The 26,088-nt window shown below is 49.8% G+C and overlaps 16 protein-coding genes across 16 annotated transcripts; 7 read left to right on the forward strand and 9 right to left on the reverse strand.

Annotated features, from left to right (window-relative positions):
- Positions 1 to 142: 142 nt before the first annotated feature.
- On the reverse strand, positions 143 to 3,325 carry cym1 (pitrilysin family metalloprotease cym1; the record flags this gene model as incomplete). The annotated part of the gene is made up of 2 exons (XM_002559129.1): positions 143 to 2,897; positions 2,952 to 3,325. 2 exons carry the CDS (start codon positions 3,323 to 3,325, stop codon positions 143 to 145), a joined length of 3,129 nt encoding a protein of 1,042 aa, XP_002559175.1.
- A 55-nt stretch (positions 3,326 to 3,380) lies between these two features.
- Positions 3,381 to 3,584, forward strand: N7525_003424 (uncharacterized protein; the record flags this gene model as incomplete). Its single annotated transcript, XM_061212702.1, has 1 exon — positions 3,381 to 3,584. The coding sequence occupies one exon, from the start codon at positions 3,381 to 3,383 to the stop codon at positions 3,582 to 3,584; it is 204 nt and encodes a 67-aa protein (XP_061069723.1).
- Positions 3,585 to 3,718: 134 nt separating this feature from the next.
- On the forward strand, positions 3,719 to 5,325 carry N7525_003425 (taxilin; the record flags this gene model as incomplete). Its single annotated transcript, XM_061212703.1, has 4 exons — positions 3,719 to 3,857; positions 3,970 to 4,244; positions 4,321 to 4,469; positions 4,530 to 5,325. The coding sequence occupies 4 exons, from the start codon at positions 3,719 to 3,721 to the stop codon at positions 5,323 to 5,325; spliced, it is 1,359 nt and encodes a 452-aa protein (XP_061069724.1).
- A 383-nt stretch (positions 5,326 to 5,708) lies between these two features.
- Positions 5,709 to 6,755, reverse strand: N7525_003426 (NAD(P)H-dependent flavin oxidoreductase; the record flags this gene model as incomplete). The annotated part of the gene is made up of 1 exon (XM_002559127.1): positions 5,709 to 6,755. One exon carries the CDS (start codon positions 6,753 to 6,755, stop codon positions 5,709 to 5,711), a length of 1,047 nt encoding a protein of 348 aa, XP_002559173.1.
- A 616-nt stretch (positions 6,756 to 7,371) lies between these two features.
- On the forward strand, positions 7,372 to 9,261 carry N7525_003427 (DNA-directed DNA polymerase delta subunit POL31; the record flags this gene model as incomplete). The annotated part of the gene is made up of 5 exons (XM_002559126.1): positions 7,372 to 7,415; positions 7,505 to 7,694; positions 7,765 to 7,896; positions 7,947 to 8,910; positions 8,966 to 9,261. 5 exons carry the CDS (start codon positions 7,372 to 7,374, stop codon positions 9,259 to 9,261), a joined length of 1,626 nt encoding a protein of 541 aa, XP_002559172.1.
- A 295-nt stretch (positions 9,262 to 9,556) lies between these two features.
- N7525_003428 (uncharacterized protein) lies at positions 9,557 to 10,491 on the forward strand (the record flags this gene model as incomplete). The annotated part of the gene is made up of 3 exons (XM_061212704.1): positions 9,557 to 9,578; positions 9,684 to 9,763; positions 9,820 to 10,491. 3 exons carry the CDS (start codon positions 9,557 to 9,559, stop codon positions 10,489 to 10,491), a joined length of 774 nt encoding a protein of 257 aa, XP_061069725.1.
- A 171-nt stretch (positions 10,492 to 10,662) lies between these two features.
- Positions 10,663 to 11,460, reverse strand: N7525_003429 (AA9 family lytic polysaccharide monooxygenase; the record flags this gene model as incomplete). Its single annotated transcript, XM_002559124.1, has 2 exons — positions 10,663 to 11,308; positions 11,369 to 11,460. The coding sequence occupies 2 exons, from the start codon at positions 11,458 to 11,460 to the stop codon at positions 10,663 to 10,665; spliced, it is 738 nt and encodes a 245-aa protein (XP_002559170.1).
- A 988-nt stretch (positions 11,461 to 12,448) lies between these two features.
- Positions 12,449 to 13,243, reverse strand: N7525_003430 (uncharacterized protein; the record flags this gene model as incomplete). The annotated part of the gene is made up of 1 exon (XM_002559123.2): positions 12,449 to 13,243. The coding sequence occupies one exon, from the start codon at positions 13,241 to 13,243 to the stop codon at positions 12,449 to 12,451; it is 795 nt and encodes a 264-aa protein (XP_002559169.2).
- Positions 13,244 to 13,996: 753 nt separating this feature from the next.
- Positions 13,997 to 14,793, reverse strand: N7525_003431 (60S ribosomal protein eL38). The gene is made up of 3 exons (XM_002559122.2): positions 14,640 to 14,793; positions 14,434 to 14,562; positions 13,997 to 14,312 (listed from the first exon to the last, which is right to left on the reverse strand). The coding sequence occupies exons 1-3, from the start codon at positions 14,701 to 14,703 to the stop codon at positions 14,266 to 14,268; spliced, it is 240 nt and encodes a 79-aa protein (XP_002559168.1). The 5' UTR covers positions 14,704 to 14,793; the 3' UTR covers positions 13,997 to 14,265.
- A 32-nt stretch (positions 14,794 to 14,825) lies between these two features.
- N7525_003432 (uncharacterized protein) lies at positions 14,826 to 15,327 on the reverse strand (the record flags this gene model as incomplete). Its single annotated transcript, XM_061212705.1, has 2 exons — positions 14,826 to 15,192; positions 15,260 to 15,327. 2 exons carry the CDS (start codon positions 15,325 to 15,327, stop codon positions 14,826 to 14,828), a joined length of 435 nt encoding a protein of 144 aa, XP_061069726.1.
- A 730-nt stretch (positions 15,328 to 16,057) lies between these two features.
- On the forward strand, positions 16,058 to 17,033 carry N7525_003433 (uncharacterized protein; the record flags this gene model as incomplete). Its single annotated transcript, XM_061212706.1, has 4 exons — positions 16,058 to 16,279; positions 16,336 to 16,794; positions 16,855 to 16,887; positions 16,935 to 17,033. 4 exons carry the CDS (start codon positions 16,058 to 16,060, stop codon positions 17,031 to 17,033), a joined length of 813 nt encoding a protein of 270 aa, XP_061069727.1.
- A 111-nt stretch (positions 17,034 to 17,144) lies between these two features.
- N7525_003434 (cupin domain-containing protein) lies at positions 17,145 to 17,842 on the reverse strand (the record flags this gene model as incomplete). The annotated part of the gene is made up of 2 exons (XM_002559120.1): positions 17,145 to 17,459; positions 17,516 to 17,842. The coding sequence occupies 2 exons, from the start codon at positions 17,840 to 17,842 to the stop codon at positions 17,145 to 17,147; spliced, it is 642 nt and encodes a 213-aa protein (XP_002559166.1).
- An 877-nt stretch (positions 17,843 to 18,719) lies between these two features.
- Positions 18,720 to 21,579, reverse strand: N7525_003435 (uncharacterized protein; the record flags this gene model as incomplete). The annotated part of the gene is made up of 6 exons (XM_002559118.2): positions 18,720 to 19,827; positions 19,893 to 20,023; positions 20,216 to 20,466; positions 20,515 to 20,772; positions 20,816 to 21,168; positions 21,218 to 21,579. The coding sequence occupies 6 exons, from the start codon at positions 21,577 to 21,579 to the stop codon at positions 18,720 to 18,722; spliced, it is 2,463 nt and encodes an 820-aa protein (XP_002559164.2).
- A 604-nt stretch (positions 21,580 to 22,183) lies between these two features.
- Positions 22,184 to 22,706, forward strand: N7525_003436 (Ish1 domain-containing protein; the record flags this gene model as incomplete). The annotated part of the gene is made up of 5 exons (XM_061212707.1): positions 22,184 to 22,219; positions 22,275 to 22,287; positions 22,346 to 22,429; positions 22,476 to 22,522; positions 22,608 to 22,706. The coding sequence occupies 5 exons, from the start codon at positions 22,184 to 22,186 to the stop codon at positions 22,704 to 22,706; spliced, it is 279 nt and encodes a 92-aa protein (XP_061069728.1).
- A 235-nt stretch (positions 22,707 to 22,941) lies between these two features.
- On the reverse strand, positions 22,942 to 23,509 carry N7525_003437 (putative nuclear transport factor 2 domain protein; the record flags this gene model as incomplete). The annotated part of the gene is made up of 2 exons (XM_002559117.1): positions 22,942 to 23,381; positions 23,464 to 23,509. 2 exons carry the CDS (start codon positions 23,507 to 23,509, stop codon positions 22,942 to 22,944), a joined length of 486 nt encoding a protein of 161 aa, XP_002559163.1.
- Positions 23,510 to 23,753: 244 nt separating this feature from the next.
- Positions 23,754 to 25,839, forward strand: N7525_003438 (methionine--tRNA ligase MSM1; the record flags this gene model as incomplete). The annotated part of the gene is made up of 8 exons (XM_002559116.1): positions 23,754 to 23,943; positions 24,004 to 24,122; positions 24,179 to 24,250; positions 24,306 to 24,392; positions 24,442 to 24,573; positions 24,624 to 24,991; positions 25,041 to 25,518; positions 25,573 to 25,839. 8 exons carry the CDS (start codon positions 23,754 to 23,756, stop codon positions 25,837 to 25,839), a joined length of 1,713 nt encoding a protein of 570 aa, XP_002559162.1.
- Between the last annotated feature and the right edge of the window lie 249 nt (positions 25,840 to 26,088).

The raw sequence follows: 26,088 nt of genomic DNA on the forward strand, positions 1-26,088 counted from the left end.
GCGATGCAAGGAGGTGAAGGTATATATAAATACACGGGAAGGTGAAGTGGTGATACAATTCCCCTGAACAAGGATCGTGTCCAGTTCAGAAAAAGGCGTGCAGAAAGAAAAAGAGGAAGCGACTGCTGAATGGAGACATCGCCTACGCGGCGGCATCCATGGAAAGCTTGCGCAGCTCCCATTGCGAATCAGTCCAGTCCTTCTTCTCACCCAGAACGCAAGTCGTCTGCCGTGAGCCATTCACCAGGAACTCGTCAGCGACCGCGTTGACGTCCTTGGCTGTAACATCCAAGAGCTGTTCTCTCCATCGTTGGTCCATTTCATGGGTAACGCCACTCATGAAGTAGCGGGCGCCTTCGTCGTCCACGCTCATAGGAGCATCAAGACCTTGGAAAATGCCAAGCTTAGCTTCTTCAATCTCGCGCTCAGACCAAGCACGATCTCTAGCAAAGATACCACTGTTCTTGAAGACCTTGAGGGAGTTCAGAGGGTTCGGGTCGCGGTAACTCATAAAGGTGAAGATGCCCTTGATGGGCCCGTTGCTAGCACCCGCTCCGTAGGCACCACCCTTCTCTCGGATTTCCGGATGGAGGTAGTTGTGGGTGAGAAGCTGAGACAGGATGCTGAGCGGAGCGCTGGATGGATCAACGAATGGCACAGTCTGAGAAGCCTGACCAGAGTAATAGACCTTGTACGGCATGTCATAGAATGCCTTGTCGGTCGACTTGAAGGAAGAGGTGGTGAGATTGGCGCTTGGAGACTGTGTTTGAGGCAGTCCGGAAATCCATTTTTGCAAAATCGACTCGTTGGTACCAGCACTCTCCTTTTCACACACCATGCGGACGCGAAGGTTGGACGAAGAGATAGCGAAGGATTGGATCAAGCGAAGCTTCTCGATGAGCTCCTGGAGACGCTCGGGAGAGGACTCTGCGTCCCGGAGCAGATTAGCCGTAGCTTGTAATTGCTCAAGGCCAGACTGCTGCTCTTGGACCCAGAAGCCCCGAGAAAGACTAGCAGATGCAGCATTAACGGCAAATCGGTGACCAGTTCCGGCAATAGCATCCAAAGCTCCGTTGGTGGTCATACGTAGGAGTTCTTTAATCATCGCAGGGGCAGCAGGGCTCGTGAAGTCCGTCTCTGTAACCAAAACCGAGAGCATTTCCAGCATCTCGGGGATGTTCTTGTCGATAGCGAATCCGGAGAAGTGCATACCCTCCCTGAATCGATCCAAGTGCGTTGGCGACGACACCAGGAATGACGAGGTAGAAATTCCTCCGGTCTTCAGCTTAATCAAATCCTCCCACTGTTCCATCGACCGGTTGGCAGTTCCCAAACGCATAACACAGTCGTTGAACAAGGGCATGAGCAATCGAAGTTCATCGGGTAGATCGACGAAATCATTCAAGGCCTGGAAGTAGGTCAAGCCATTAGTGGGAGCTTCGCGCCAGACGACGTCAGCGCCCTCGACTTTAGACTCTCGGACAGGCTTGCGCTCCTTCTCTCGAGAGATGTCCTTGACTCTCAACGACGGGAGACAGCTCAGATCAGCATTATGAGCGTCTTCTTGGATCTTAAGAAGCTCCAGTTCCTCCTGGCCAAGCTTGGTGACAGCCTTTTCAACTGACCCGTGCTCTTCGATAAGCTGAGCAAGTTTGTTGTTCTTTCGCACCAGCTCTTTCTCGTCCAACTCTTTGTTGAAGGTGGGAGTACCAACCATGGTAAAGGTCATGCACTGGTCGTTGATGAGATATTTCTCCACCAAAGACTCGAGATAGCCAGGTTTCGCATATCTGCTCTTAAACTCGTCGATGACATCATTCCAAGCGAGCTCCTTCATCGGGTTCGAGCCGTTGAGCCAAGTGGAAATGGTCTTCTCCATTACACCAATTCCGAAGTTTGCAGTCTTGTGGCGGAGCGAGAGCTCCAGCTGGTGAAGGAACCCACGAACCTTCTCCTCGCTGAACCCAGAAGAAACTGACTCCCGGAAGACATTTTGAATCACATTCTTGACAGTTGGGGCTTCCGCTTCAGTCACGCCGTTAAGTCCAACGGAGAAGATGGGAGTCCGGCTAGATGGGTCGAGACCCGTGTTAGGTGTGAAAGAAGATCCAAGACCACTCTCAACAAGGGCTCGGTACATGGGTGAGCCGTAGCCATCGAGGAGAAGCGAGGAAACAATTCCTACAGAGAAAGTCTCCACAACATCGGTGATGTCGCCCATGTACCAGGACGTGGATGTCTTGTGCTGCCTGTCTTCACTGGCAAATGTATCGATGGGCCCAGGAACAGTCACGTTAAGAGGTCCCTTGGTGAGATCCAGAGGTCGCTTGATATCAGTATCCGCTTGTCCTTTCTGGAAGCTATCCAGGACTGCACCGATCTGCTTAAGGTGATCAGCCAGAGGCATATCACCATATGTAAGGATCTTAGAGTTGCTGGGGTGGTAGTTGCGCTTCGAAAACTCCGACAACTGCTTGTGTGTGAGATCTGTGATGTACTCCGGGTCTCCACCTGAGTTGTTCAGCGAAGGGAAGATGCTCTCTCTGAAACGGATATAGTAGAGATAGTTTGCATCAGAGATCTGGCCCTTCATCTCGTTGTAGACGACACCCTTGAACACAATGTCCTCCAACGACAGCTCTTTTTCAGGCTGTCCAGGAACAGACTCTCCAGCACGCGGATCCTCAGGACCCAAGCGCCATCCCTCTTGTCGGAAATCTGATTCCTTGAGAAGAGGATGCAGGGTAGCATCTAGATAAACAGAAAGAAGATTTTGGAAATCTTGTTGGTTGGTCGTAGCAAACGGGTATGTAGTGTGGTCGGAAGCTGTGAAAGCATTCATGAAATTCGAGAGGGAGCGTGGAAGCATCTTAAAGAATGGGTCACGGATTGGAAATCTTCAGGGAGCACAAGATCAGCAAAAGTATATTCAATAACAGGATGTCGCTCACTTTTCACTGCCACACAGCGTGGTATGCTCCAGGATATGAGGCACACCAGTAGCATCCGGTGGGTTTGTCTTGAACCCAATTCCAAATACATTGTTCTTATCATCTCTGGCAACATGCATGTAGTCTGCATCGGTCTGGTCATGTTTCAGCCAGACTGCAGTTAAATGAAGCTCAGGGACATGTTTCTTCTCCTGCAAGGTAAATCCGTGGAGCTTCTCGCCGACATTGGGGAAGTTATCCAAGTTGGTTACCGTCGATGCAGCTCTCCAAGTATTGCGCGGAAGGACCGTTTGCGATGACTTTAATGAGCGACTGATAAGCGGGTTAGAATTTGGTACTCGCGCCGTACGGAGGCGCATCGATGAGCGCAACATAATAATGGGTAGTTGACGATCGTAAAGAAACAAGACCGCAACCCCGGAGTTGAAAATGTCCAGCCCTGGAGGTTCCACCGCCCAGGCTTACATCATCTATGCTAGCGTAAGCCTCACTGGCCGCCCGCTCGTCGAAGTTCTGCTCCGAAGACCAACCATTTGCTCTTTCCCGAACGCTACGACAAACGACCGATTCCTACATCCCAGAGCCAGTGATCTCACTCTTGAGCCTTGCCTCTGGGATATCTCCTCCGTGTGATTGATCTGTCTACATCCTACCCCGTATCTTGCCTATTTGGCGCAAATTTTCGGCTTCCGGCCTTCATACCAACCCCCCGTGATTCGAGTCGCCAAATACGTTGTTTCTACGATACACCAGGCAAAAACCTCGAAATGTCATCCACCTCCATGGCGAAGAAAAACAAGGCGAAGAAAGCGGCCGACCCGAACGAGACATCTAAGCTTTTGGCCGCCAAGATCTCCCAGCTGGAGCAAGATGCCGCCGGCGAGAAAGACCAAGAGGCCGAAATTGGTGCGTGACTTCCTTTGTATTCTGCGGCGGCATTTTTCCTCTTTGCTTGGTGCCGCTGGACTGCGGGGTTAGTCTGGAACTTGGGGTCACTAACTTGGATTTTGATCTACAGAGCGTGAGGTCAAGAAGGCAACTCGTGATCTCAACCAGCTTTTGAGCAACATTGAGTCTCCTATGACCAAACTTGAAACCGTTCACAAGAAATACACCGAGCTGTTGGCGGATATGAAGAAGTTGGATCGTGATTATTCTAAGAGCAAGAAGCGTGCCGATCAACTACAAAAAGACCAGGATAAGGGCAAGTCTGATCTCAACAAGACCGTTACAATGAAGGACAAGCTGGAGAAGCTGTGTCGAGAACTGACGAAGGAAAACAAGAAGGTCAAGGTGGGTCCATCAGCATGTGCCTCTAAGCGATTGCGCCAAACACCGGGGAGGACTTGCCAGCTAAACAATTTGGTAGGATGAGAATAAGAAGCTGGAGGACACTGAGAAGAAAGCGCGGTTGATTGTGAACGAGCGTCTCGACTCGCTCCTCTATGACATTCAAGACGTCATGGCTGCGAAAGGGAACCCCCGCAGCGAAAAGGTGGATGTCGATCTGGATGAAGCGTACGTTTTCAATTACCTTTCCTTCTACGGGCCTCTGAGTTTGCTAACTGGGGTGTTTAGTCTCCGTGCCAAGCTTAAGACCATCAGCGAGCAATTCGACGCACGCGACCTGCATTACAGGGGCCTCCTACGTGGCAAGGACTCCGAGATCCAAAGTCTCGCTTCAAAGTTTGAGGAGCAGCGTCGCGCTGGTGAAATCGAAGCAAACCGTAGCCGAGCTTTGACCTCCCAGGTTTCCACTTTCTCTCATACCGAGGCCGAGTTACGCAGCCAACTCAACATCTACGTGGAAAAGTTCAAACAGGTACAGAAGGGTTCCTATAACCCCTCTCATTCCCCGGTCGCTGACGAAGACCACCAGGTCGAGGACACTTTGAACAACAGCAACGATCTTTTCCTTACCTTCCGCAAGGAGATGGAAGAAATGTCCAAGAAAACCAAGCGCCTGGAAAAGGAGAATCATACTCTCAACCGGAAGCACGAGCAAACTAACCGCAATATCCTGGAAATGGCAGAGGAACGGACCCGAAACCATGAAGAACTTGAAAGATGGCGACGGAAGTGCCACCATCTAGAAGCCCTTTGTCGGCGTATGCAAGCCCAGGGCCGAGGCGAAGGACTTGCTCTAGCGGAAGGCGATGATCATTTAGAGGGAGATGATGAAGGCACTGAAAGCGAGTACGACGATGACTATGAAGATGATGAAGAGGATATCAGTGATGAGGAAGATCTCGAGCCACCTACCCGTGTCGAACAACCCTCAGAGAAACCTGTCTTCGGTCCCACCCCGCCGCCGAATCTTTTGGAGGCTCGAGCCAATGGCAACGGTGCGGAGGTCAACGGCTTGGTGTTCTAAATTATCCCAATTTATTTGATGTCGATTTTGATTGAAGCAACTTTGGCTACCCTCGATGAAGACATGGTCTCGGCCTTTGTATCTCCCTAGGCAATTGCTTCATTTTGCCATGTGGTTTACAGAGATCCGATGATTCGTGTTGAATTCGAAAATGTAGAAGTTTTGTGCCATCTATTTTTGTCGCGATATTCCTCGGTAATTACCAAGGTATAATCCATCTCCCTTGTTGGCTTCTTCAAGTCTCTTTGATTTTCGTGTCTTTTGTACAACCGCATTACCAACAACATTGAAGAGAAAAAATCATGCCAAATACATGTATTATTGCACTCTAGCACCCGAGCCAAGTGGTACTCCCTGTTTCATCCTTCTACACCTCTGGATATCTATAGTTTACTCGCAGACCCTGTGGAAGTGATATATGAGCCTCCAACTTTGAGCATCTCGACAGCCTGCTGAACCATTTCCTTCACAATGGTCCCGGCTGGTTGGATATTCTTGACACTGGCCGAGACATCGCCCATGAGGAACGGCATATCGATGTCTTTCTCGTTCTCCAAATCATGCATCATAGGGACAACACCCTTGGATGTCAGCGCGGCAATATCAGCAGGCCGCGCTTCCCACTCCTTAATATAGTCATTTGGCAGCATGCGCAGAGGCCGACCAGAGACAACAAGCGTGCGCTTGGTCTCACCAAACTGCGCCCCAACAACAGCTTCCTTATGCAAGCGACTAGCGCCGCTCTCCTCGGAAGCCACAAACCGCGTACCCACCCAAACACCGGCAGCACCAAACATCAACGACGCCGCCAGACTGCGTCCATCGTTAATACCACCAGCTGCAACGACAAGCGCCGGCTGACCAGTCAAGGGACTCTTATACTGCCGCGCCACATCCGCGATAGCAGGTACGAGAACGGAGAACGGCACTTCGCCGGTATGACCGCCACCCTCGCCGCCCTGCGCACAGACAATATCGACGCCCGCCTTTAATGCCTTATGGGCGTGCTTCGGTGCACCGACCATATTCATAATGAGGATGCCGGCCTCATGGAGTCGTTTGATGGTCTTAGCTGGCGGGATGCCAACAGCGGAGACGAAGAGCTTGGCACCGTGCGAGATGGTCACCTCAATCAACTCATCCAGCTGGCCGTGCGTGTAGTCGTGGTTTGTTGCGCGCGCTGAGCCTCCAACTTGGGGAAGGGCGAGATCCACGCCGAAAGGGAGAGAGGGATCCCGGAGGAGTGACTTGAGCTCTGTGAGCATCTCTGATAGTTGTACTGGTGTATACCCTAGTCCACCGATTGTGCCAAGACCGCCGGCATTAGATACTGCTGCTGCCAGTGGAGCTCCAGATGCGCGGGCCATGCCAGCTAGCAGCACTGGATGTTGGATCTTGAGCAGAGAGCATAGTGGTGTTTCGAGAGACATTTTGGATAGTTTAGAAGGTGATGTTCCGTTGTCAGAAATAGAATTGGGTGGAAGTAACGGGTGTGTCTCAATGCTCTCTTGGATTTATGGAGAATGGATGAGAATCATATATGTTTAGTCTAATATGAAGAATAGAAAATGCGGGGAAGCCCTAAGCTATGTACGGACCGAGGCAGCTGATAGCCGATCTACATTTCACAGCTCCAACATAGTAGAATTATACGCTACTCTATTAATGGCACATCTCTGTGAATATACAGCCTCCACAGCATTACCGAGCATAGATACCTAAACTCCCGAGGTTGGCTTAATGTGATCTATTGCAACATACTTGGATAACCATTGACATTATATTGTCGCTTTGAGCCTAATTCGATCTTCACTGGGATCAGAAGACGAAATTATTGTGTTATCAATGAGACAATGAAATAAATAGCACATTTCAGGAGTTAATTCCTTTGCTCCCACATAAAAATCGCCTTGACCAGTTGCCACTAGATCCCGAAGCGGGAATGTAATTGAACGCGCTAACTGACGCGTGGGCGCGTCCACCGCATCTCTTTGCATCACCCCAACCATCCCCGACACACACGATCTCAGCGTTATTCCGGAAAATATGGCACCGGATGCTGAGAACTACACTTTCTTGTGTCCTCCCAGGTAATACCTCTTGGTCCATTCTGCCTCCATCCGGGCTGCTAAACACCGTGAACCTTTCTCTGACCATTGAATGCCCTTTGTTTCGATAGCAAGGAGGAACAGGAACAGGAACCAGTTTACCGTACACCCTCCAATTACAATCCCCGTCTTACCTTCCACCTACCAGCCGGCGCAGGACGGCATTATCAGCAGCAATATGACGACATGTACTTTTTGCGACTCGCAAAGTTGAAACCCACTGTCGAACAAGTCGCGACGGATGCGTGGGATGGCCTTACTGTAAGGGCACCTGATCCAAGGAAATATTTTGCACTCAGCTATGGACGTTCCTGACACCTTGCAAATTTAGATCGCTGGAGAGAAGGTGCGACGTGTCGATCGAGTCCTCGATGTCCGACAAGGCGAGTTGTGCTGGGTGGCCGGCACCGTATACATGCATTTGCCAATGAAGCCGAATATTTTGGAAGATCTCAGCAAAGAGGTTGGTCTCTTGGCCTTGCTGCAGCTTATCAACCTACTGACAATCCATAGAACTTCACCTCTGCGCCTCCTCCTCTCCGCACCTACACCGACCCTTCCGACCCCTCTTTGACCCAAATTATGTTGGAGGATGAGTCCGGCCGCTTACGGCTCACTGGAAACTTTTTGCAGTCTACACAGCTGGCGACAGGTGCCATTATTGCAGCCTTGGGAACTGAAAATGCGAACGGAGATTTCGAGGTTATTGATATCAAGCTGCCAGACTTGGCTCCGCAGCTTCAGCGATGGAATGGGAATGCTCCAGAAACTGGAGTCGAAAAGGAACACGGCAAAATCGCCTTCGTCAGTGGCTTGGGAATCACAGGAACATCAAGCGACACGCTTGCTTTGGACCTATTGACAGATTATCTTCTGGGCTACACGGGATTCTCGGGACACGGTGACAACAGTCCTTCCTTGGGTTCCTCTAAAATTTCCCGCTTGGTCATCGCGGGTAATTCACTTGGAGCCAGCGTGATTGGAGACGTGGCGTCAGCAAACTCTGGCGAAGCTGCGGCAAAGAACGCCCAGCCGAAAAAGTACGGCTATGACGCCTCTGCATACAATGCTTCACCTATCACACAACTCGATAACTTCCTAGCGGAGATCTTACCCAGCATTCCAGTCACACTCATGCCAGGCGAAAAAGATCCAGCAAACTTCTCCCTCCCTCAACAGGGGATCCATCGTACTATGTTCCCTCAAGCGCGGGCATATTCCGCACCTCCTGTCAGAGGAGATGAAAAGCCCGAAGCGGGCTGGTTCGACAGCGTCACGAATCCCTGGGACGGAGATGTCGAAGGCTGGCGACTATGGGGATGCAGTGGTCAGAATGTCGACGATGTTCTGCGGTATATCAGTATTGAGGGCGGCAATAGCACCCCAGACGAAGAGAAAGATTCTGATGCTCGGATTCGGATCATGGAAGCCATGCTTCGTTGGCGCTGCGGCGTCCCCACTGCGCCAGACACGATTTGTATGCTTGGACCCCCCCATCTCTCACAGAATTTTTTGCTAACTATACTCTATAGGGTCATACCCATACCAATCAGACGATCCATATGTAATCGAGTCCTGTCCGCATATCTTTTTCGTTGGTAATCAGCCACAGTTCAAGACTGCCACGATTGAGGGTGACGTCCCTCTCCGCCTAGATGGCGACACTGAAATGACGGGTACCGCTGATGGCTCTGACGCAGCCCGTGTTCGGCTACTGGCACTTCCCAAGTTCAGCGAGACTGGGGAGTTGATTCTGGTTGATACCGAGACGCTAGAGGTTGAGGTGGTCAAGTTTGGAGTATTCAAGGGACAGGAAGAACAAAAATGAACTGATAGAGATACCAATGAATCAATGGTACTAATGAAATTACCACCTTGTCAAATCAGAGATGTATTGATACATTTATATAACCCCATGGCTGCTCAGACAAGTATACAAGCCGAGTGGCTCCACGCGCCAAGACCCACAATTGGAAGAATCCATCCCACCAATTTCCTCTGTTTTATATCCATCGAGTCCCTGATAGACATTGAATGAGCCGTTCTTCGCAAGAGTACATACCAATTGAACAACCCTGAATCATTCAAACTGGAAAGGATCATCTTTCGGTCATCCGCCCACAATGCTGCTCAATGCCAACATCGGTACGCTGCTCTATGCCCATACCCACATATATACTTTCCCCAGAAATATCGCAGATCGAGACTATAATAAAACAGAAGAAACTAATTCGAATGTCTGAGGAATAGCCCTCTGCTCCTCACAAGCCCTTTTAGTCCCATACTCATCATGGCACGTACCCCGATATCACGAATGGATGAAAGATCCGGTAAGCAAAGATCAATAAATCCTAGTTATAACCGACCCCTTTCTCACAAGGCCAAGGAAATCCAAGAAGCAACAGCCTCAGAACCCCTAACTCTAGAAGAAGAATACTCGATGCAACGCAGCTGGCGCCAAGACGCCGACAAATTAACTTTCATTGTCTGTCGAGCGATCACAACAGGCACTGAAGATGAAATCCCCAGCCAGAGGAAACTGCAAGCAGAAAGTGACTCACCGGCTACCATGGTCGGCGACATCAATCTCTTCTTGCGCATCGACGACGGCGAGGAGGGAGACAGCCCGCCGCAGATAGTCGGCGAGGTCGAGCTCATGATCGCTGAGAAAGTCAACCAGCGACGTGGGTTTGGGCGTGCTGCTCTACTCATGTTCATGCGATATATTGTTCAGAACCAGGGGGCTATTCTAGATGAGTTTGTTAGTGGTGGCGATGTTGGTGTTAAGACTGTGCGGAAGTTGCGGACTGGTGTTGAGACGACGGGGTCATCGGAGGGACTGGCACTTGAATATCTCAGTGTTAAGATTGGACAAACGAACTTGAGGAGTTTAGCTTTGTTTGAGGGCCTTGGGTTTGAGAGGGTTTCTGCTGAGCCGAATTTCTTTGGGGAGTTCGAGTTGCGCAAGACGGACTTGAGTCTAGGTGGTGTTGATGCGGCGCTTGAGGGGGCGCAGGTGCGTGGGTTTATTGCTTTACCTTATGAGAGGACAGAATAGAGTTGTTCTCTCAGTCGTTTATAATGTCTCTGGTTATCTGGAGTTGTAGTAGTCAAATGAACAACGTACATAGCATTCATTCCATAATACTTCAGAACACTAGCACAAAGCATCCAAGGTCACATCTCTCCAAAGAAAGTCATCCACCTGATATTCCCTCACGCCCCTGAATCAGGCATACAAAGCCGGTCCCGGAATATCATACGAAGTCAGCGAAGAATAAATATCGAACAAGATCCCAGGATCAGTGTTGGTATACAACTCCATACCAGGTGTGCCATCTGGCGTGTCACTTCCACCACCAGTGACCTCCAGGTTGAAGCACTGCGGGTAGTTCTGAGCGCCATTGGTCTGGCCAGCAGAGTGAAGAGCAATAATCTCGTGACGCATGACATAGTTACCCGGAGCGATAGTGGAAGGGATCTTGACAGTCCACTTACCCCCAGCAGCAATCAGGTCATCGGTAGCCCATGTGCCAGGAGGGTTTGCGCCATCGATAAGACCTTCTTCTTCAATCTTGAAGAATTCCAGCGTGGTCTTGTCGACTGTGGTGCAGTCACCGTTGCACGAGGCGAGATAGGTAATCACAGGGCCGTGGTGAGAGTCTGGCCAGGTCGTCCATTGGAGGTCAATGCTGGAGCCAGCTTTGACAGTGGCACTCAAAGCTGCGTTGGCTCCGTCTCGGTGGCAGATTATGTTGGGATCTTGGTATTCGGTGCCGTCCTCGAAACCGAGGTCGGTTGCTGTTGTAGTCCAGCCGACGCTGTCAGGAGGGTCTGCCATGTAGGCATATTTGTCAACGAGGTAGCCAGTGTAGCTGATGATGATGTGATTAGTTCGTTGTTTGCATAGAGGCTTTGGTCTTAGATTGACTCACCTTTTGCCATCGGCTACGATGCTGGAGACATAGCCATGGCCTGCAACAAGAGTGGCAGAGGCTAGGAGCGTAGATAGCTTTGAAAGTGTCATTTTTCTCTGGCTTTCTGGTAAAGAATTCTGAGGATGTTTTCTGTCTGTTCGAGGCATGTCTTTGAGCTCGACGCCTCCCGTTTATATACACAGCCCTCCAAGGGCTCGTCTTTGTCTGGTCCTTTGTGTGACATGGATTTAGCCGGCTGTTATTTTCATGGAGGAGGTCCGTTCTGATCCTAGAATAGTGCCAAACACAGTTACGCCAATTTGCACGAGTTGGGCACAAAACGGTATCATCCAGTGTGAACTAAGTAGACTTACTGTAGGCACTTGTTGGTGGAAAATCATACATCGAAGCCGGAGGCCAGGCTTTCCATTGTTCTATTGGTCTGAATGAAAAGGTCTCGGCGTTTGAGCCACCAAAAAGATATATTGCCAGGGGTCACGGGGTCAGCGATTCCACACCAATAAAAGAGAATTAGTCAAGCCAATGGCTTGGAAAACAAAATCCACATGTATATATTCGGGTGCAGAAACCAGGGGCACAATTCCCAGCCCTCATGGCTAATTTCTGCAGCCAAGAACGGCAATGAATGGTGGTAATCCGGGGGACCGGGCCGACGGGAATATAGAATCTGCAACGAGATATGTATTCCTATAGGACCATCAGTCAACTCCGCACCGTATGCGCTGGTTGATGCCAAGAGAAGCTGTGACATGCCAAGCAATGCGGAGAGTAGTATCTATAGGGGAAGCAAGTGCCGTGGCCTGAATAGTAATGATCTACGGGGATATCCCGGGCCTAAGTACTGAATCGGCTAAATGTTGAAAGGATTGAGGTCTACATGGTCGACGTATCTTGTAATACACAACTACTATACTCGAGGTAAGGAAACATTTGACTTTTGATTGATTGTACAACGCTGGATAGTAACACCCGGAAATGCAAAATTAAAGCAGGAAACAGATAGAGAAATATATATTCTCGAATGTCAATATGCCGTCCTAAGCGTGGCCACTAAGATCCTCCAATGCACCGAGAAAACTAGTACATCAGGGTGCGCTTACCAGAGTAGTATGGACTATAACGGAGAGCCGGATGCATAGTTACTAGACCAGCTTCATACAACATCCTCTGGAGATATTGAGGAGCAACACTTCGGATAGCCGCTCGCTCCTTGGGCGTGAGTTTATCTCTAAGAGTCTTCTGAAAGCCGTGCCCGTTCAAAACTAACTTCAGTTTCTTGAAGAGCTTGGCGAAAGACTGATGATCCCTAGATGAGGCAGACATCCCAAGGATAGACGGTCCTGTCCCCATAGCATTAGCACTGCCGATGATGAAATTCTTCGGTTCGCGAGGGAAGCCCGAGAGAAAGAAAAGATCAAGTAGCTTCTCAGCCTGGGCGTACAGTGCCAGAGAAAGGAATGACCAACCGCCCTCGTTGCAACAGCTCATATGAGTAGCAGGCAGCACCTCAGTGAACCACTCAAAGCAATCAGTACAGTCGTCGAAAATGATGCCGGTAATGAGATCAGGGCCTACGCCGTGGTGACCTGCGATGGGCATGGAGTGTTCGGGGTCTACGCCCTGGAGGGTTAGAGCTGTTTTCGCAATATCGATGTTAGGGTACCACTGGACGGCATTAACACGCTGCTTGAAACTGTTCGACACATTACTACCCATCCATCCGAATTTGATGTATTGCTCTAGTGTTTTGTTAGTTCGCGTCAGCTGGTTAATGGCATGGAAGTTTTCGTGTGTCAACCTGGGAGAGCTTCCCAAAATCTCGTCAAGGACATTGAAGATAATCTCTGGTGGGAACATGCTAAGGTTACCCATAGCAGGGACTAATGGCTTTTGGTGGCACATATCTTGAACCCTACCTTTGCTTGGTCTCTCTCTCTTTTTTTTTTTTTTAATGGAGCCTGGTTGAAAACTGAATGAAATATATAAACTGGCCGAGATGAGCACGAAACAATGCGCTGTCAAGGTCGTTGATAGCCTGGGTTTGGACAAGGTTCCTAGCAGATTTATATAGGTAGGTTCGAGGACATGCTATGGGCGTCCTTGCTTTGATTTTTGCGAGAAGAAAAAGAATCACAAAGGCCTTTCTAAAGATCTGTTCGTGGGGATAACAATACCAAACAAAGGTATTATGCGAGCCGAAGTATGAAGTAGACCTCGGGACTCGAACAAAGACTCGAACAAGGACACGGGGAGGCGAGGCAGTCCTAAACCCCGATATCAAAGAACCCAATGCGGAATAAAAATAGGCATTGCCGTTGCTCCAGTCTAGCCATCAAAGGAAAGAAAGCACTGTACTCACAATGACAGTCTTAGGTTATTTGACTAGAGACCACGACACGGTCCTGTCGAGTCAAACAAGCCCAGAAGGCCTCGATATGCTTGGTAGCTGGATAATGCAAGGACGGTTGATCTACATAGCCCGTATTTATCCGGGTCTACTTGCTGCCCTGGAAGACAAGGTCGAAGTCGGGAGAACATCCATGGTGAGGATAATGGATTAGGAAATCTCGATCGAGAACGAGAAACCTATGGTATAATGATATTTCAACTGTTTTTTTCATTGAATTTAGGGACTGGAACCTCCGACAAAAGTGCTCCTCGAGTGCGTCCAGAAAATGCGAGTCGCCTGGCCGGTGAATAACAGCAGCCGGCTTCAAAGGCGCAAAGGAACTCCCCCGACGTAAGATGCATGTTCCACGCCACGGGGCTTTCCCCGTGTCGGCTCGCAGAGGGACCAAGCCCAAGTCATGTATCCCCCCAACAGCTGGTCTTGCATGCATCAACAACCAATCACGCCGCACTCCGAATCTCCATTCATTCCGTTGTTACCGAATTTAGTTGGTCTTCTTGGTGCCCTTGGAGACATCGACGACCTTGAGGGCTGTTCAGGAAGAAATCGTCAGCAAATATTCAGAGCTACATTCAAAAACCCATCTTCCAAGTTGTATGTTCCTCGGTCTTCCCAGCAACTCAGATGGCGGACCAATGCGACCGAAACGTACCAGGGGGCAGGCTCTGCTTGAGCTTGTCGGCCTTCTCGGAGTCCTTCAGGACAAGGGTGTAAAGGTTCTTGTGGCAGCGGACCTTGAACTTGGTCTGCTGGTTCTTGCCGTTCTTCTTGATGCGGGCGGCTAAAGGCGTAAACAGTCAGCATCGATGATCATCTCCAAGTCTCATCTCGGGAGTCCATCAATGCGGCGTAACATACAAGAGGCATCCTTGCGGCGGCAGATCTCAATGAACTGCTTGATATCGGAAACTTCGGCAGGCATGATGACGGTTGCGGGTGTTTTGAAGCAAGGTACAAAAGAGAAAGCTCACTGTCGACACTGGCCTCTAAGGTGAATGTGTGCGGATCACATTAGGGCTTGAAGCTGCAAAAGCCCTTGCTTAGTCATATCTGATTGACAGTTGGTGCCTCAGGCGGGGTTACTTCCGTGGCTGGTGAGGGTGTTGTGGCGCGTGCAACTGGGGCGGTAAATGTGGCTGGGAGATTGGGGGGCGAATGATGGATACTAGTCCCTGTCTCTGCGTCGGGGACCCGGTATGACGTGAAATGGTCCACCATCATTCGCGATGGTTGACCCCGTTGCTCTGGATACCCTGGCCACCTCGAATTTCTGCTCCCTAATCGTGAATGGCGTTGCAGTTTCGGTGGCGGTTGAACGTGTGTGCTTCCGTCGGGTTCGAATCTCTCCAGGTCCACACTCTGTGGAGGAGTCATGCCTTTTGATGTAACATGCAGGCGGACTCGGTATCGTCTGTAAAAGGCTACGCTGTATAAACCATGGTCAGTGTGGCTTGATACTGAAATGATGATCAAACTACCTCTGTATGATGACAACTGCCACCGCAATAACAAATGTAATCGAAGACAAGATGATGACCGCTTCCATTTCGTCTATCAAATTAGACTGTTTGGAGTGATTTGAAACGATTGAGGGCAATAATGATGGACTGATTGGTATAGATATGCAATGCAATGGTTGCTAGAACAGTGAGAGCAAGAGTACCAACAAGGTTCAATGTTGACATTTTCTAACTAGGTAATAACAGTAACAACGATGACTCGATGTTTACGTGTGTACGTACTTACTCCAAGTTGCAGTATTGAAGTGGTTGAAGTAGGTGCAACTGTACTCCGTATAGTTACTCTGGTGACGGCGAATTACTAGAAGCGGTATAGCATGCCTATTTGAGGAAAGCGCGCGATTGAGGCTTGGCATCGCGGTGCGTGGTCTATATATCTCCCTCCTTGCCCCCTCAAGATTACGGCCAACTTTCGTCGCTGTTTTCCCACCTTTTCGTGGTCTTCGGGCTCAAGATATTGAGGCATTTTTGCTATTGGTCTGTACATCCCGTGTTCTGCACTTCGCCACCTCCTTTTGCGCCCGTGAGTTGGCGCCCGTCGCGTCCCCCCAACTGTCCTTGATTTTCGCGAGAATGGAATTTCTGCCTGCCTAGGAGCTTAATTATTCAATAGACAATGCGGCATGGATAACGAGAGAGCGCATAGAGTTGGTGCTATCGGACTATTCTGAGCGGACTAGCACGCTTCCTCTCTCCTATACTTGGCGCCTTTTGAGAAACGGGTTTGACTACCATATCCGGGGGCGTGCGGTGCCAATGACGGCGATGGCCCAGGCTTCAGATCCGTCCCAGGTGATTGGCCCACTCTCTTTGTTCGAGCTTGGTGCTGTGAACAGCAGGCCTTGCGAGAAGATGTGCAAGTTGTTGGGAAGGGCTGTGAATGACCCGTACCACGAATTTATACCAGCGATGCTCGAAAGATACAATATTGACGCTGATTGGCTACAAAATACGCTCTCTGTCGTTTGCGGGGACGAAGTACAGGATGTTCGGTTCAATGAGCAACCTTTGCTGGCAGAAGAACATTCCTGCAGGCAGGAACGCGTGAAGATGCTGACCCGCACGCCTCTTTGATTGCGAAAGGAGCGGACTGCATGATTGCCGCATTCGTTTCAGTGTTTCTCCATCTGGCCAAGTGCCCTACGGCTATGTCTCAACTCAAGCACGAGGTAGACATCGCATTTCGCAAGGAGGCCTTACCTGATATTCTTCAGAAAGAGACGGAATTACACACCCTACCATTCCTGGATGCTGTCATGAAAGAGTCGATGCGACTTGCCATGAGGTTTGATTATCGAAGAGATGTTCCTGCGGGTGGTATAGCAGTCTTGGGACATTACCTTCCTGAAGGAACGGTCGTTCAGTTTCATTCAGAGCCTCTAAGAAATAACTATGCCATCTTCGGAGAAGACGTCTCTTCTTTTCGGCTTCAGAGATGGCTGCAGGCCGACTTGGACCGACAGCAACTGAGACAGATGGAGGAAGCATTGTTAGTTCTGCGACCGAATATGCCAAATTCTGCAAAAGTTTGAGCGGCTTGGCTAGAATTGAAGCGAGCTGCTGCTCTGATCATCCGGAAGTTTGATGTAAGTGCAGTCGGCAGACTTGCAGAGGTCAGACTAATATATCTTAGTTGCATCCTCTTAACTATGAGGAAGCGTTCATCCGAGATGCTGTCTCTCCAGAGCAAGAATACGATATCTTGGTGAACTTTACTCCTAGAATGCATTGATTCACAATATGCCATAAATAAACGATGGATCAGACATCATTAAATACAAGTATCGCCTGGGACGCAAGACCAGGCTGTGGGTGGCACATGCTCAAGGAGTTCTATAGACGCTCACTCCCCCTTTACTAATCCCAGCTTCTCATTTTCGGCCTTGCTTCGCTGACTCCATTCCGGGGCCTCATCTTCGCCCCTTTCTTCCTGTGCATCTCCTTCTGCCTTGGTTTGGTGCACGGTACTCGGATAATGCTCGGCAGGCGCATAGATTGTCACCACTTCCAAAGGGACATCGCCAATGTTAAGGAATTGATGCTGGGTACCTGCAGGAACGATGACCACATCGCCCTCCTTGATCTCCTGCTCTTTTCCGGCGACGATAGCCTTTCCCTTGCCGTGTGTGAAGATGAGCGTCTGGTCGACAGTGTGAATCTAACGGCCATTAGCTTTCGATAAAGGAATATAAAGCTAAAATGCAAAAGACGAACCTCATCTCCAATTTCTCCATTCACTGGTACTTCCATAGCAACAAATTGGGAGTATAAGCCTGTATGCAGGACTTTGCGGAACACGCCAAACTTCCGATTGGGCGACATCACGCCAGGAAGATAGACCATTTCATTCTTGGGCGGCTTGTCAGCCGTATTGCCGTTGAATCTGTCGAAATTGGACATTTTTGCGACGCTGTGGTGGAAACCTTGGTGAGGGTAGTTCCTGTAGTAGATGCTAGATGCAATGGGCACTGTGCTCAGGCCAGAGTGAATTGCGCGAGTAATGCCAAATTGTCGCCGAAGTAGACTCAGTCCACGCTGCATTTTATAGTAACCACCGCTCTGAGAAATCGGATGTCATCCTTGACCCGGGCTTATCTTATACAAGGCGTCTAGACTTCCAAGGTTGTTGACAAATTCGACCGGCCAGCCCTGGAGGCGGAGGCAATGGTGACGTAAGGAGTAGATTTCTTGATGCGTTCATCCGTTACCTACAGACAGGAACCGATCCGATGATGTATATCTAATCTAATTGATTATTGAATGATCTGATTAGCCTGTTTTGTTGCATTAGTGGACGAAGAGCGTTAGATGGTGATGATCGATGCCTAGATTGTGTTATGCCACCACTTTATTATCAAAGCACCAAACCTTCCAATGTTGTTTTACTCATTCCTCTCGTCTACGGCCCCATCCTATCCTCTTCAATTCGGCATGAGATCTTTTCCCAGGATCCATCAGTTGCTCTATGTTTGTAACGTGAGGTTCCTCATGTCAATTCCCTCCAATCGCTCCTCGAGCCTTCCCGCATTCAGAGCTCTATAGCTTATAACGTTGCCATCTTTATCGACGTTCCGCCACACTACATCCATGTCAAGGTGGGAGCAGCCCAAAGGGTCTTCTGGTAAGGAGCTAAGGGTGGATAAGATTGATTTATCTGCGGTGTAATTCTTCTTCCCGAGTTAAGACCGTTACTACCATAGATATACTATGAAGCTAGCTACTGTAGTCTTATTGATAACTCTAGCTATTTAGTATATATAAATTTCTACATCATACAACTAAGACCCTATGTTCGTATACCTTATCTCATATTGCAACTGTACATATACATCCCGTTGACTGTATAAAATACTAAATCCAAGCACATTCGCATAGAAGAGCACCAAAACAAGAAACAGAGACTCAATCGTCGACACAATCAAGTTAAAGTCGGGACTTGCCAGTTCACCCACGGCTTGCTATCAAACGCAATCCCCGCATAGTTCTTCTGCACCGTTGTATTGACCTCCATCCCAAGCATAAACCGATTAATAAACGCAAACAAATCCCCCCGCTGCTGATCCGGAAACGAACAGTGCGGATGATCCGTCGACATCGAGTACCCCATCCGATCCGGCACCCCCATCGCCTGCCAAATCAGTCTCGCCGTCCCCATACACCCCAGCGACGACCACGGGCCTAGCCACTGATACCCCGCATTGTCAATGGACACCAGACCGCGCGGAGCAATCAACCCAGCCAGCATATGGTGGTCGAACGGCGGACGGTCCACATCATTGGCGTAGGTATTGAACGCAGCCGAGAACCAGACATTCTCCTGCACGATCTCCCCCGCCGTCTGCACGTCCTGCGGCGCGCCCTCAGACGCCGCCGCCAGCCGCCAGCACCCTGACCCTCCCGTGCCTGACTCCTGCGGGACAGTGAGTGCGATTCTCGAATCGAAGGCCCCAGCCACCAGCGCCCCCTTGCCGTTCCGCGAGCACCCCGTCACCCCGATTCGAGCCGTGTTGATTCTCGCGGCGGGGGTGGCTTCCAGACGGTCGATGATGAGCGACGTGGCCCAGGCCCAGGCCATCATTGCGCCGGCGGGGTGGTCCGCTCCGTATAGAGTGTAGAAGAGGCCCTTCCCCCGACTGCTTTGGTCGTTTTGCTGCGCGATCTGGCTGTTGTCGAAGGTGATGGTTGCGACTCCGGGTGGGAGGGGTATGCTCAGCCCTCCGTAGGCGATCATCGCAGGGTAGGGTCCTGCTCCTGAGGAAGGATAGGTGATGGTTGCTGTGAAGGAGATGGTTTTTCCGGCATTGGAGGCGGTGATGGAGAGTTTGTTCTGGCTGAAGGTGGAGGTTACGCTGGAGGGAGCGGGAGGCTTGGTGCCGAGTTCGAGCTGCTGGAGGAGTGTACTAATGTGGCTCTGACGGCATTGCCAGTCGGAGAGAGTGGTTACACGTCCGGAGTGTTGCAGTGGATGCCAAGAGAAGGGGTCGGGGAGTGTGGTGATGGACTGGAGCTGGGGGGATGAAGGGAGACTCGGGCAGGTGGCAGCCAGGGCTGGATGGTCAGTATGGCAACCGAAGAGAGAAAGGTGACTTACCTCCACTGGAGATGAGGGAAAGCAGGACTGGGTAAAGGAACATCATTGCTGTCGCCCGTGCAAATGGCCCATCGGTAGTTTAGGTTTCGGTTTATATCCTCGAGAGGCATTCTTCCGATCAGCCGATCAGCCTATACAAGGGTTCAGTACCGACATGATTAGGCTAATATCTATGTTACATCGATGATCTACATGCTCTTGTGATCATAACTCTGGAAGGATCATGGAAAAATGGGCAAATTCAGCATATATACTCCGAATGCACGGACTTCAGCAATGACAGGTCAATGGTAGGTCGACGGAACCAACGAGTTGGCCCACACCTCCAGATATGTATAGCCACTACTATGCAGTTTCATAGAATCGTCGATGTTGGGATTCGTTCCCAGATGCTTCTCCGCTTCATCAGGGATTCCATCCCCATCAGTATCCTTTGCAGGAGTGCCTCCGTTCAGAGTACCTGGCCCTCCCATAGTCGCTTCATCAGAGATCAAAGCACCATTTGTGCCCCAGGACTGTACTTGCGCGATCAACTGCGTGTCGACCCTATCCCTAACCTTGGATGCTCCGGCATCTGTCGAGTTCGGTTAGCTGATGCTCTCTCGGACAAGGACAAACTCACATTTGGTCACGTAGGTCACGGCCTCAGCTGGGGTCATGGCGTAGGCCACCGCTGGATAGTTGTATTTAGACGACACGATTGCCATACCACCGTAGTTCGAAGACGAGACTCCGAGTTCAGAGCCATCCAGTTGCCCATCTTTGTCAGGGTCATAGAAGTTGTTGTCGACGTATCCGTGGAAGTTTGAATTGCCACGAGTAAACGCCGTCACTGACGTCGAAGGACCACTGATAAAGTAATTGCCAATGATATTGGCGTCTAACAATTAGCTGATGCCAACACAGAAGGCAGAGGCACATACAAGATTGACCATCAGAATCTCCAGCGATGTATCCGCCGCCACCGCCCCAGTTGTACACGACATTATTGGTGAACTCGTTCACGCCCTTAACCTTGGGATTGCGCGTCTTGTTATCAATGTACAGGTTGCGGAACAACGAAACGCCACCGTCGGTCTGAATCAATCCGCCGCAGGAATGGGTCTCTAGCCCTTGCGCGATGATGCTGCTCTGTATGGTGATGTTGCTAGCATCTCCATTGATGGAGAATGTCTCGTCGCGTCCCCATGAGACCGAAACGTGATCGAAGATCATCCTATTTCCGTCGGCGATACCCATGGCGTCCTTGCCTGAGGAGCCGCCCTTACCCATGCGACTAGAACATGTCAGTAAGTAGAAAGTCGGCGGAGAAAGGGTAGACATACATCCGGATATATCGCACAATCGCATCATCCGCATTAGAAAATGACCATCCATTTCCATAGACTGTGATGCCATCGCCAGGCGCCGTCTGTCCCAGGATCGTCACACGCTTCGAAATCACCATCCGCTCAGAAATTTTAATCACGCCTCCGACTGCAAAGACAACGATGCGATCAGTGGCAGAAACAGCATCGCGTAGCGAACCTGTTCCGGAATCATTCAAGTTGGTAACGACGTAAACTTGGCCTTTGCGGCCGCCGATCGCATTGGCGCCAAAACCTTCAGCGCCAGGGAATGCGACCAGCGCCGTGACTGCTTGAGAGAAAGCAGCTAGACTGACGAGAAGAGGTGCAGATAGCTTCATATTGACGGTATGGGGTTGCGAGAGACGGGAAAAGAAGGAGGAGCCATTTTTTGTTCATATACCGAAGTTGCAAACACGAAAGGAATCATGATTGCTGCAGAAATTCCCCCGTGCCAAGGAAACACCATTAACCTGGGGAACCTGCAGGGTCCGAGATAGATTAAAAAGGTTCATGCTGATGATATTCCGGTCAATCGGAAGAAGAGGTTGAAGAACGCGACAATTTAGGCAGTCTCATGATGGACGACTACGACAATCGTCTCCACCTATCATCATCAGTGGGGAGGCCAGCGTTTCGGATAATCCGGCTCATTTGCCGTATCAGTCTCCCTGAAACTACATATGTATTTAAATTGGGCTGTTACAGAGGTGTGGAAAGCCGGCGCAGCTACTCCATATAGTTCGAAGGCAGCAGCGAGGGTGGCGGTGTGGCGGTGTAACCCGCATATTGCGAACTGTTCACATCTATTCGTCTTGGATACCTGTCTTTTGCATGTGTTTCTGTGATATTTTTCCTCTTCTATTTGTTCTCTTTTAATTATCGAGAAACAAAAGCTCTCAACCGACCCAACAGATTCAAGGGATCATTGCATCATTCTCGAAAATGCCAACTCCTTTAGACCGAGCATTGAATTCCAAGGTACTACATGTCTGTCTATGCTTTTATGAAATATATCTAATTCCGGATGCGATAGAATCTATTCCTTGGTAGACAATCCCAAGTCAAGGTACTCGCCAACTTTCTGACCACAATCTTCCTATATAGGATTTGCAGGAATGGTCACTGCGGTGGCCGCCTATACAATCTTCGGCAGCGATGTTCTTCCCGCGCAAGCAGATCCCACTGGCGGTGAGTAGATATTACTAGGCATCAAACACAGGCTAACAGAGGCTAGACCCTGAAAACTGGACAATGGATGAGATGAGAAGATGGCTTCAAGCGGTATGTTTGAACGAAGTATCCAGTTCATGATTGAGTCGAGATAATCACATTTTCTTGAGAGTGGTATTCTGACCAAATATCCCAGAGAGGGCTTTTACCGAACGAAGCTGCGACGCGTGAGGAACTGCTTGGAAGAGTCAAAGCAAACCTCCGCATACCGCGCAAGACATCGGCTGGGCCATAAACCCCATCGTCTCCATGAGAACGGGGAAACATCATATGTTCCTATCCTGGCGTCTGGCGTTCCAGTATTGAAGCAATGAAGTAATTTGAAGCAGTGGACCATTGTTTGCATCGTACATCCCAGAAATTCATCCTTTGTGGGTGGGCATGGCTCAGTTCTCTTTCACTTCCGTGTCACATGGTATAGTCCGTTGACATGTGAGTGATTCATAATTGTTGGATCAAATGTATGGTGCTCAAACGACAAGGCGGAAGTTCTGGCTTTCGATGAGCCAATCTTTGCGGCCTCTCGCCCTCTCTGCGGATGGATTGGGGACCAGCACGAAGGTCTCGCTGAATCCACGCTGCGGCTGATCGCGACCTTCTCCATACCGCACAAATCCACTGACTACAATGAGAAATGACATATCTTTGACTCCCATCTCTGACTGAGGCTTTAGTCCACCACCTGGCAAAATGGTGGGGTATGCTTTGTTGATGATTTGGCAGTCGTATGATTGGACTTCGTAGTGTGTTGGCGACATTTGATTGGTAAAGATTTCTTGAACTGCAGCGCCATCTGCGACACGATTTCCATTGAACAGGATTGTTGTGGGCTCAAGGGAGTAGTATGAGCTGAGAGATTCGCGATTCGATCCCAAAGCTGGGTAGAAGGTCTTAACGAAATCGGTCGCAGCTGAACATAGGAACAAATAAAAGGTCAGCTGGTTTCCAGTAAGGGATGAAACTAGATTCCCGGGTTATAAACTGGGACTTACCCTCAGTCGACACTTTGGTTAGTGTATCCTCGCTTGCTGTCGCCATTGTGATGTATTTCAAGTTGGCAAAAGACTGGGGAATATGTGTGTGCGTGATCCAAGAAGATGTGGTAATATGCTTTAGATGAGATGAAAAGATATATACTTGTTGATCACAGGGTGTTCTCGATGACGATGTAGGCGCGACGATGTAAGCGCAAAAAAAAAGGCCGAGACTTGCGGAGAAGCTCGGACCACCCGAGGTGTGCGGAATAACATGAATCGCTTTTCTTGCCGTTACCACCAACCCAATGTCTACAGCAAGGACGCCACTCCGCTTGTTACTTAGAGCGTCTCAGCTTCTGAGGTCGAGGCATCCGTGGAACTGTACATCCCGCAATCATGGTTGGGCAACGACTCCCCGACGCGGAGTTGCAACTACGCCGCAAAGGTCCAACAAGCCTTACTATGTGACCACGCCAATCTTCTACGTCAATGCCGGTGAGAATTATAGTGAGAATCATGTGCAAACTCATTTGCTAATAACATATCTGCATTTAGCGCCTCATGTCGGCCATTTATACACAATGGTGATTGCCGATATCATGAAACGGTGGCAGGTCTTGCTCGGGAATACGGATGCTCAGCTATTGACCGGAACCGATGAGCACGGAATGAAGGTAGTCCATACGGATTCGATTGCTGGTCGAGAACGGGCGTTGACATCGGATCACAGATTCAACAAGCTGCGATCCAAGCGGGCATGGATACCCAGGCATTTTGCGATATGAACTGCCGAACTTTCGAGGTACGAGCCCCCTTTGCCATATCCAAGGGTATATCTAACTCGCTCTCTGTTATAGGCCCTAGCAAAGGCCGCAAACATCGACAACGATCATTTCATCAGGACCACGGACCCAGCACATCGAGACGCCGTCCAATACTTTTGGGTAAGCGACTGTTTTCCGTTCGTAGTAGGATATGGCTGATAAGGAGTAGGAAATGTTGCAACACAGGGGCTATATCTATACCTCGAGGCACGAAGGTTGGTACTCAGTCAGCGATGAGACATTCTACCCACAAACGCAAGTGCAGAACTCCCTAGATCCATCAACAGGGAGGAAACGCATGGTATGTGACTTATCAGTTCTCCAGCAAGTACGAATACTAACCACACACAGGTCTCAATAGAAACGGGTAAAGAGGTAGAGTGGTCCTCAGAAACCAACTACCACTTCCGTCTTTCAGCCTTCAAGGATCGCCTACTTGACTTGTACAAAAGAGAAGATCCGTTCATCAGCCCAACCTCCTACACAGCTGCTGTGATCAATGGAGTCGAGACGGGACTACAGGATCTCTCGATTTCTCGGCCCACGGAACGTCTGACCTGGGGCATCCCTGTTCCCGGCGATGACACACAGACAATCTACGTGTGGCTAGATGCATTGGTCAACTACTTGACCAAAGCTGGATATCCTTTCCCACCCGGACAAGAAAACACATCTGCATGGCCTGCAGACTTGCATGTAGTTGGCAAAGATATTGTTCGGTAAGTTCACGAGTTCTCCCGAAGGGCATGCAAAATTAACATTTCGCAGATTCCATTGTGTTTATTGGCCCGCTTTCCTCATGGCACTTGATCTCCCCCTGCCTCGGAACGTCTTAGTGCACGGGCACTGGACAATGAACCATGAAAAAATGTCCAAATCCACAGGCAATGTTGTGAACCCGTTTTTCGCCATTGAACGGTTCGGAGTCGATGGCATGCGATTTTTCCTAGCGTATCGAGGTGGCCTTGCAGATGATGCGGACTTTGACAATTCCTTTATCATCCGAGATTACAAGAAATTGCTTCAGGGAGGCATCGGAAACCTTGCTCTGCGTACAATTGGATGTGCGCGTGGCAATTTGCGCTCGTACATTATGGACGCCCTATCCAATAAGCTTCCAGCTGCTACCCCTGAAGACCTGGATCATCAGAAAATGTTGGAGCAGACGCCTCCCAAGGTTGCCGAGTTTATGGAGAATCTAAACCCGCGTGCCGCGCTGCAAGAAACTATGAGCATTATCGAGAAGGTAAGAGGTGATCCCCGCACGGGTTCGGCGAGTATTGACCTGTTTTTTCCCTAGACTAACAAGTACTTCCATGCGGCGGAGCCGTGGAAAACTTCCAACTCACGAGCGATCTACAACGTGGCGGAATCGCTTCGGATCGCTGGCATTTTATTGCAACCGTTCATGCCCGGCAAGTCTCATGATCTTCTAGAATTGCTCTGTGTAAACACCTCGGACCCCTCCAAGCGGGCATTCTCGGCCACGGTGTACGGTTCGGATCCAGATTACGGTGAGGGCGTTAAGAAAGGTATACTTTTCCCTCCTTTGCTCACTGAGGAGTAATGCGCCTGTTTTTGAGCTTTCGATTTGATAAGAGGAATCGATCGATGGCCAATCATGAGCGACCGAGAGGCCCGTCTGAATAAAGATATGCATCATCTCCGCTCGGATGCGCCAGACTCGATGAAGTTTTTTTTTTCCCCGGGTCCTCCACGGCTCGAAAGCTGAGACGTCAGGTTTCCCACACCCGGTCACTCTAATAGAAACGGTATGTCATGGTCCATCCACGGATCATGGCCGACCCACTGTGAT

The sequence above is a fragment of the Penicillium rubens genome (assembly GCF_028828025.1).
Source record: "Penicillium rubens strain IBT 27055 chromosome Unknown utg000002l_segment0_segment0, whole genome shotgun sequence".
NCBI lineage: Eukaryota > Fungi > Ascomycota > Eurotiomycetes > Eurotiales > Aspergillaceae > Penicillium > Penicillium rubens.

What these genes read in the sequence shown, in the direction of transcription:
- N7525_003431 (XM_002559122.2), bottom strand. Translation starts at nt 14,703, where the DNA reads ATGCCTGCCGAAGTTTCCGATATCAAGCAGTTCATTGAGATCTGCCGC. An exon ending in CCGCCGCAAGGATGCCTCTT is followed by an intron (nt 14,563 to 14,639) that starts GTATGTTACGCC and finishes TTACGCCTTTAG; the next exon opens with CCGCCCGCATCAAGAAGAAC. An exon ending in CAAGCAGAGCCTGCCCCCTG is followed by an intron (nt 14,313 to 14,433) that starts GTACGTTTCGGT and finishes CTTCCTGAACAG; the next exon opens with CCCTCAAGGTCGTCGATGTC.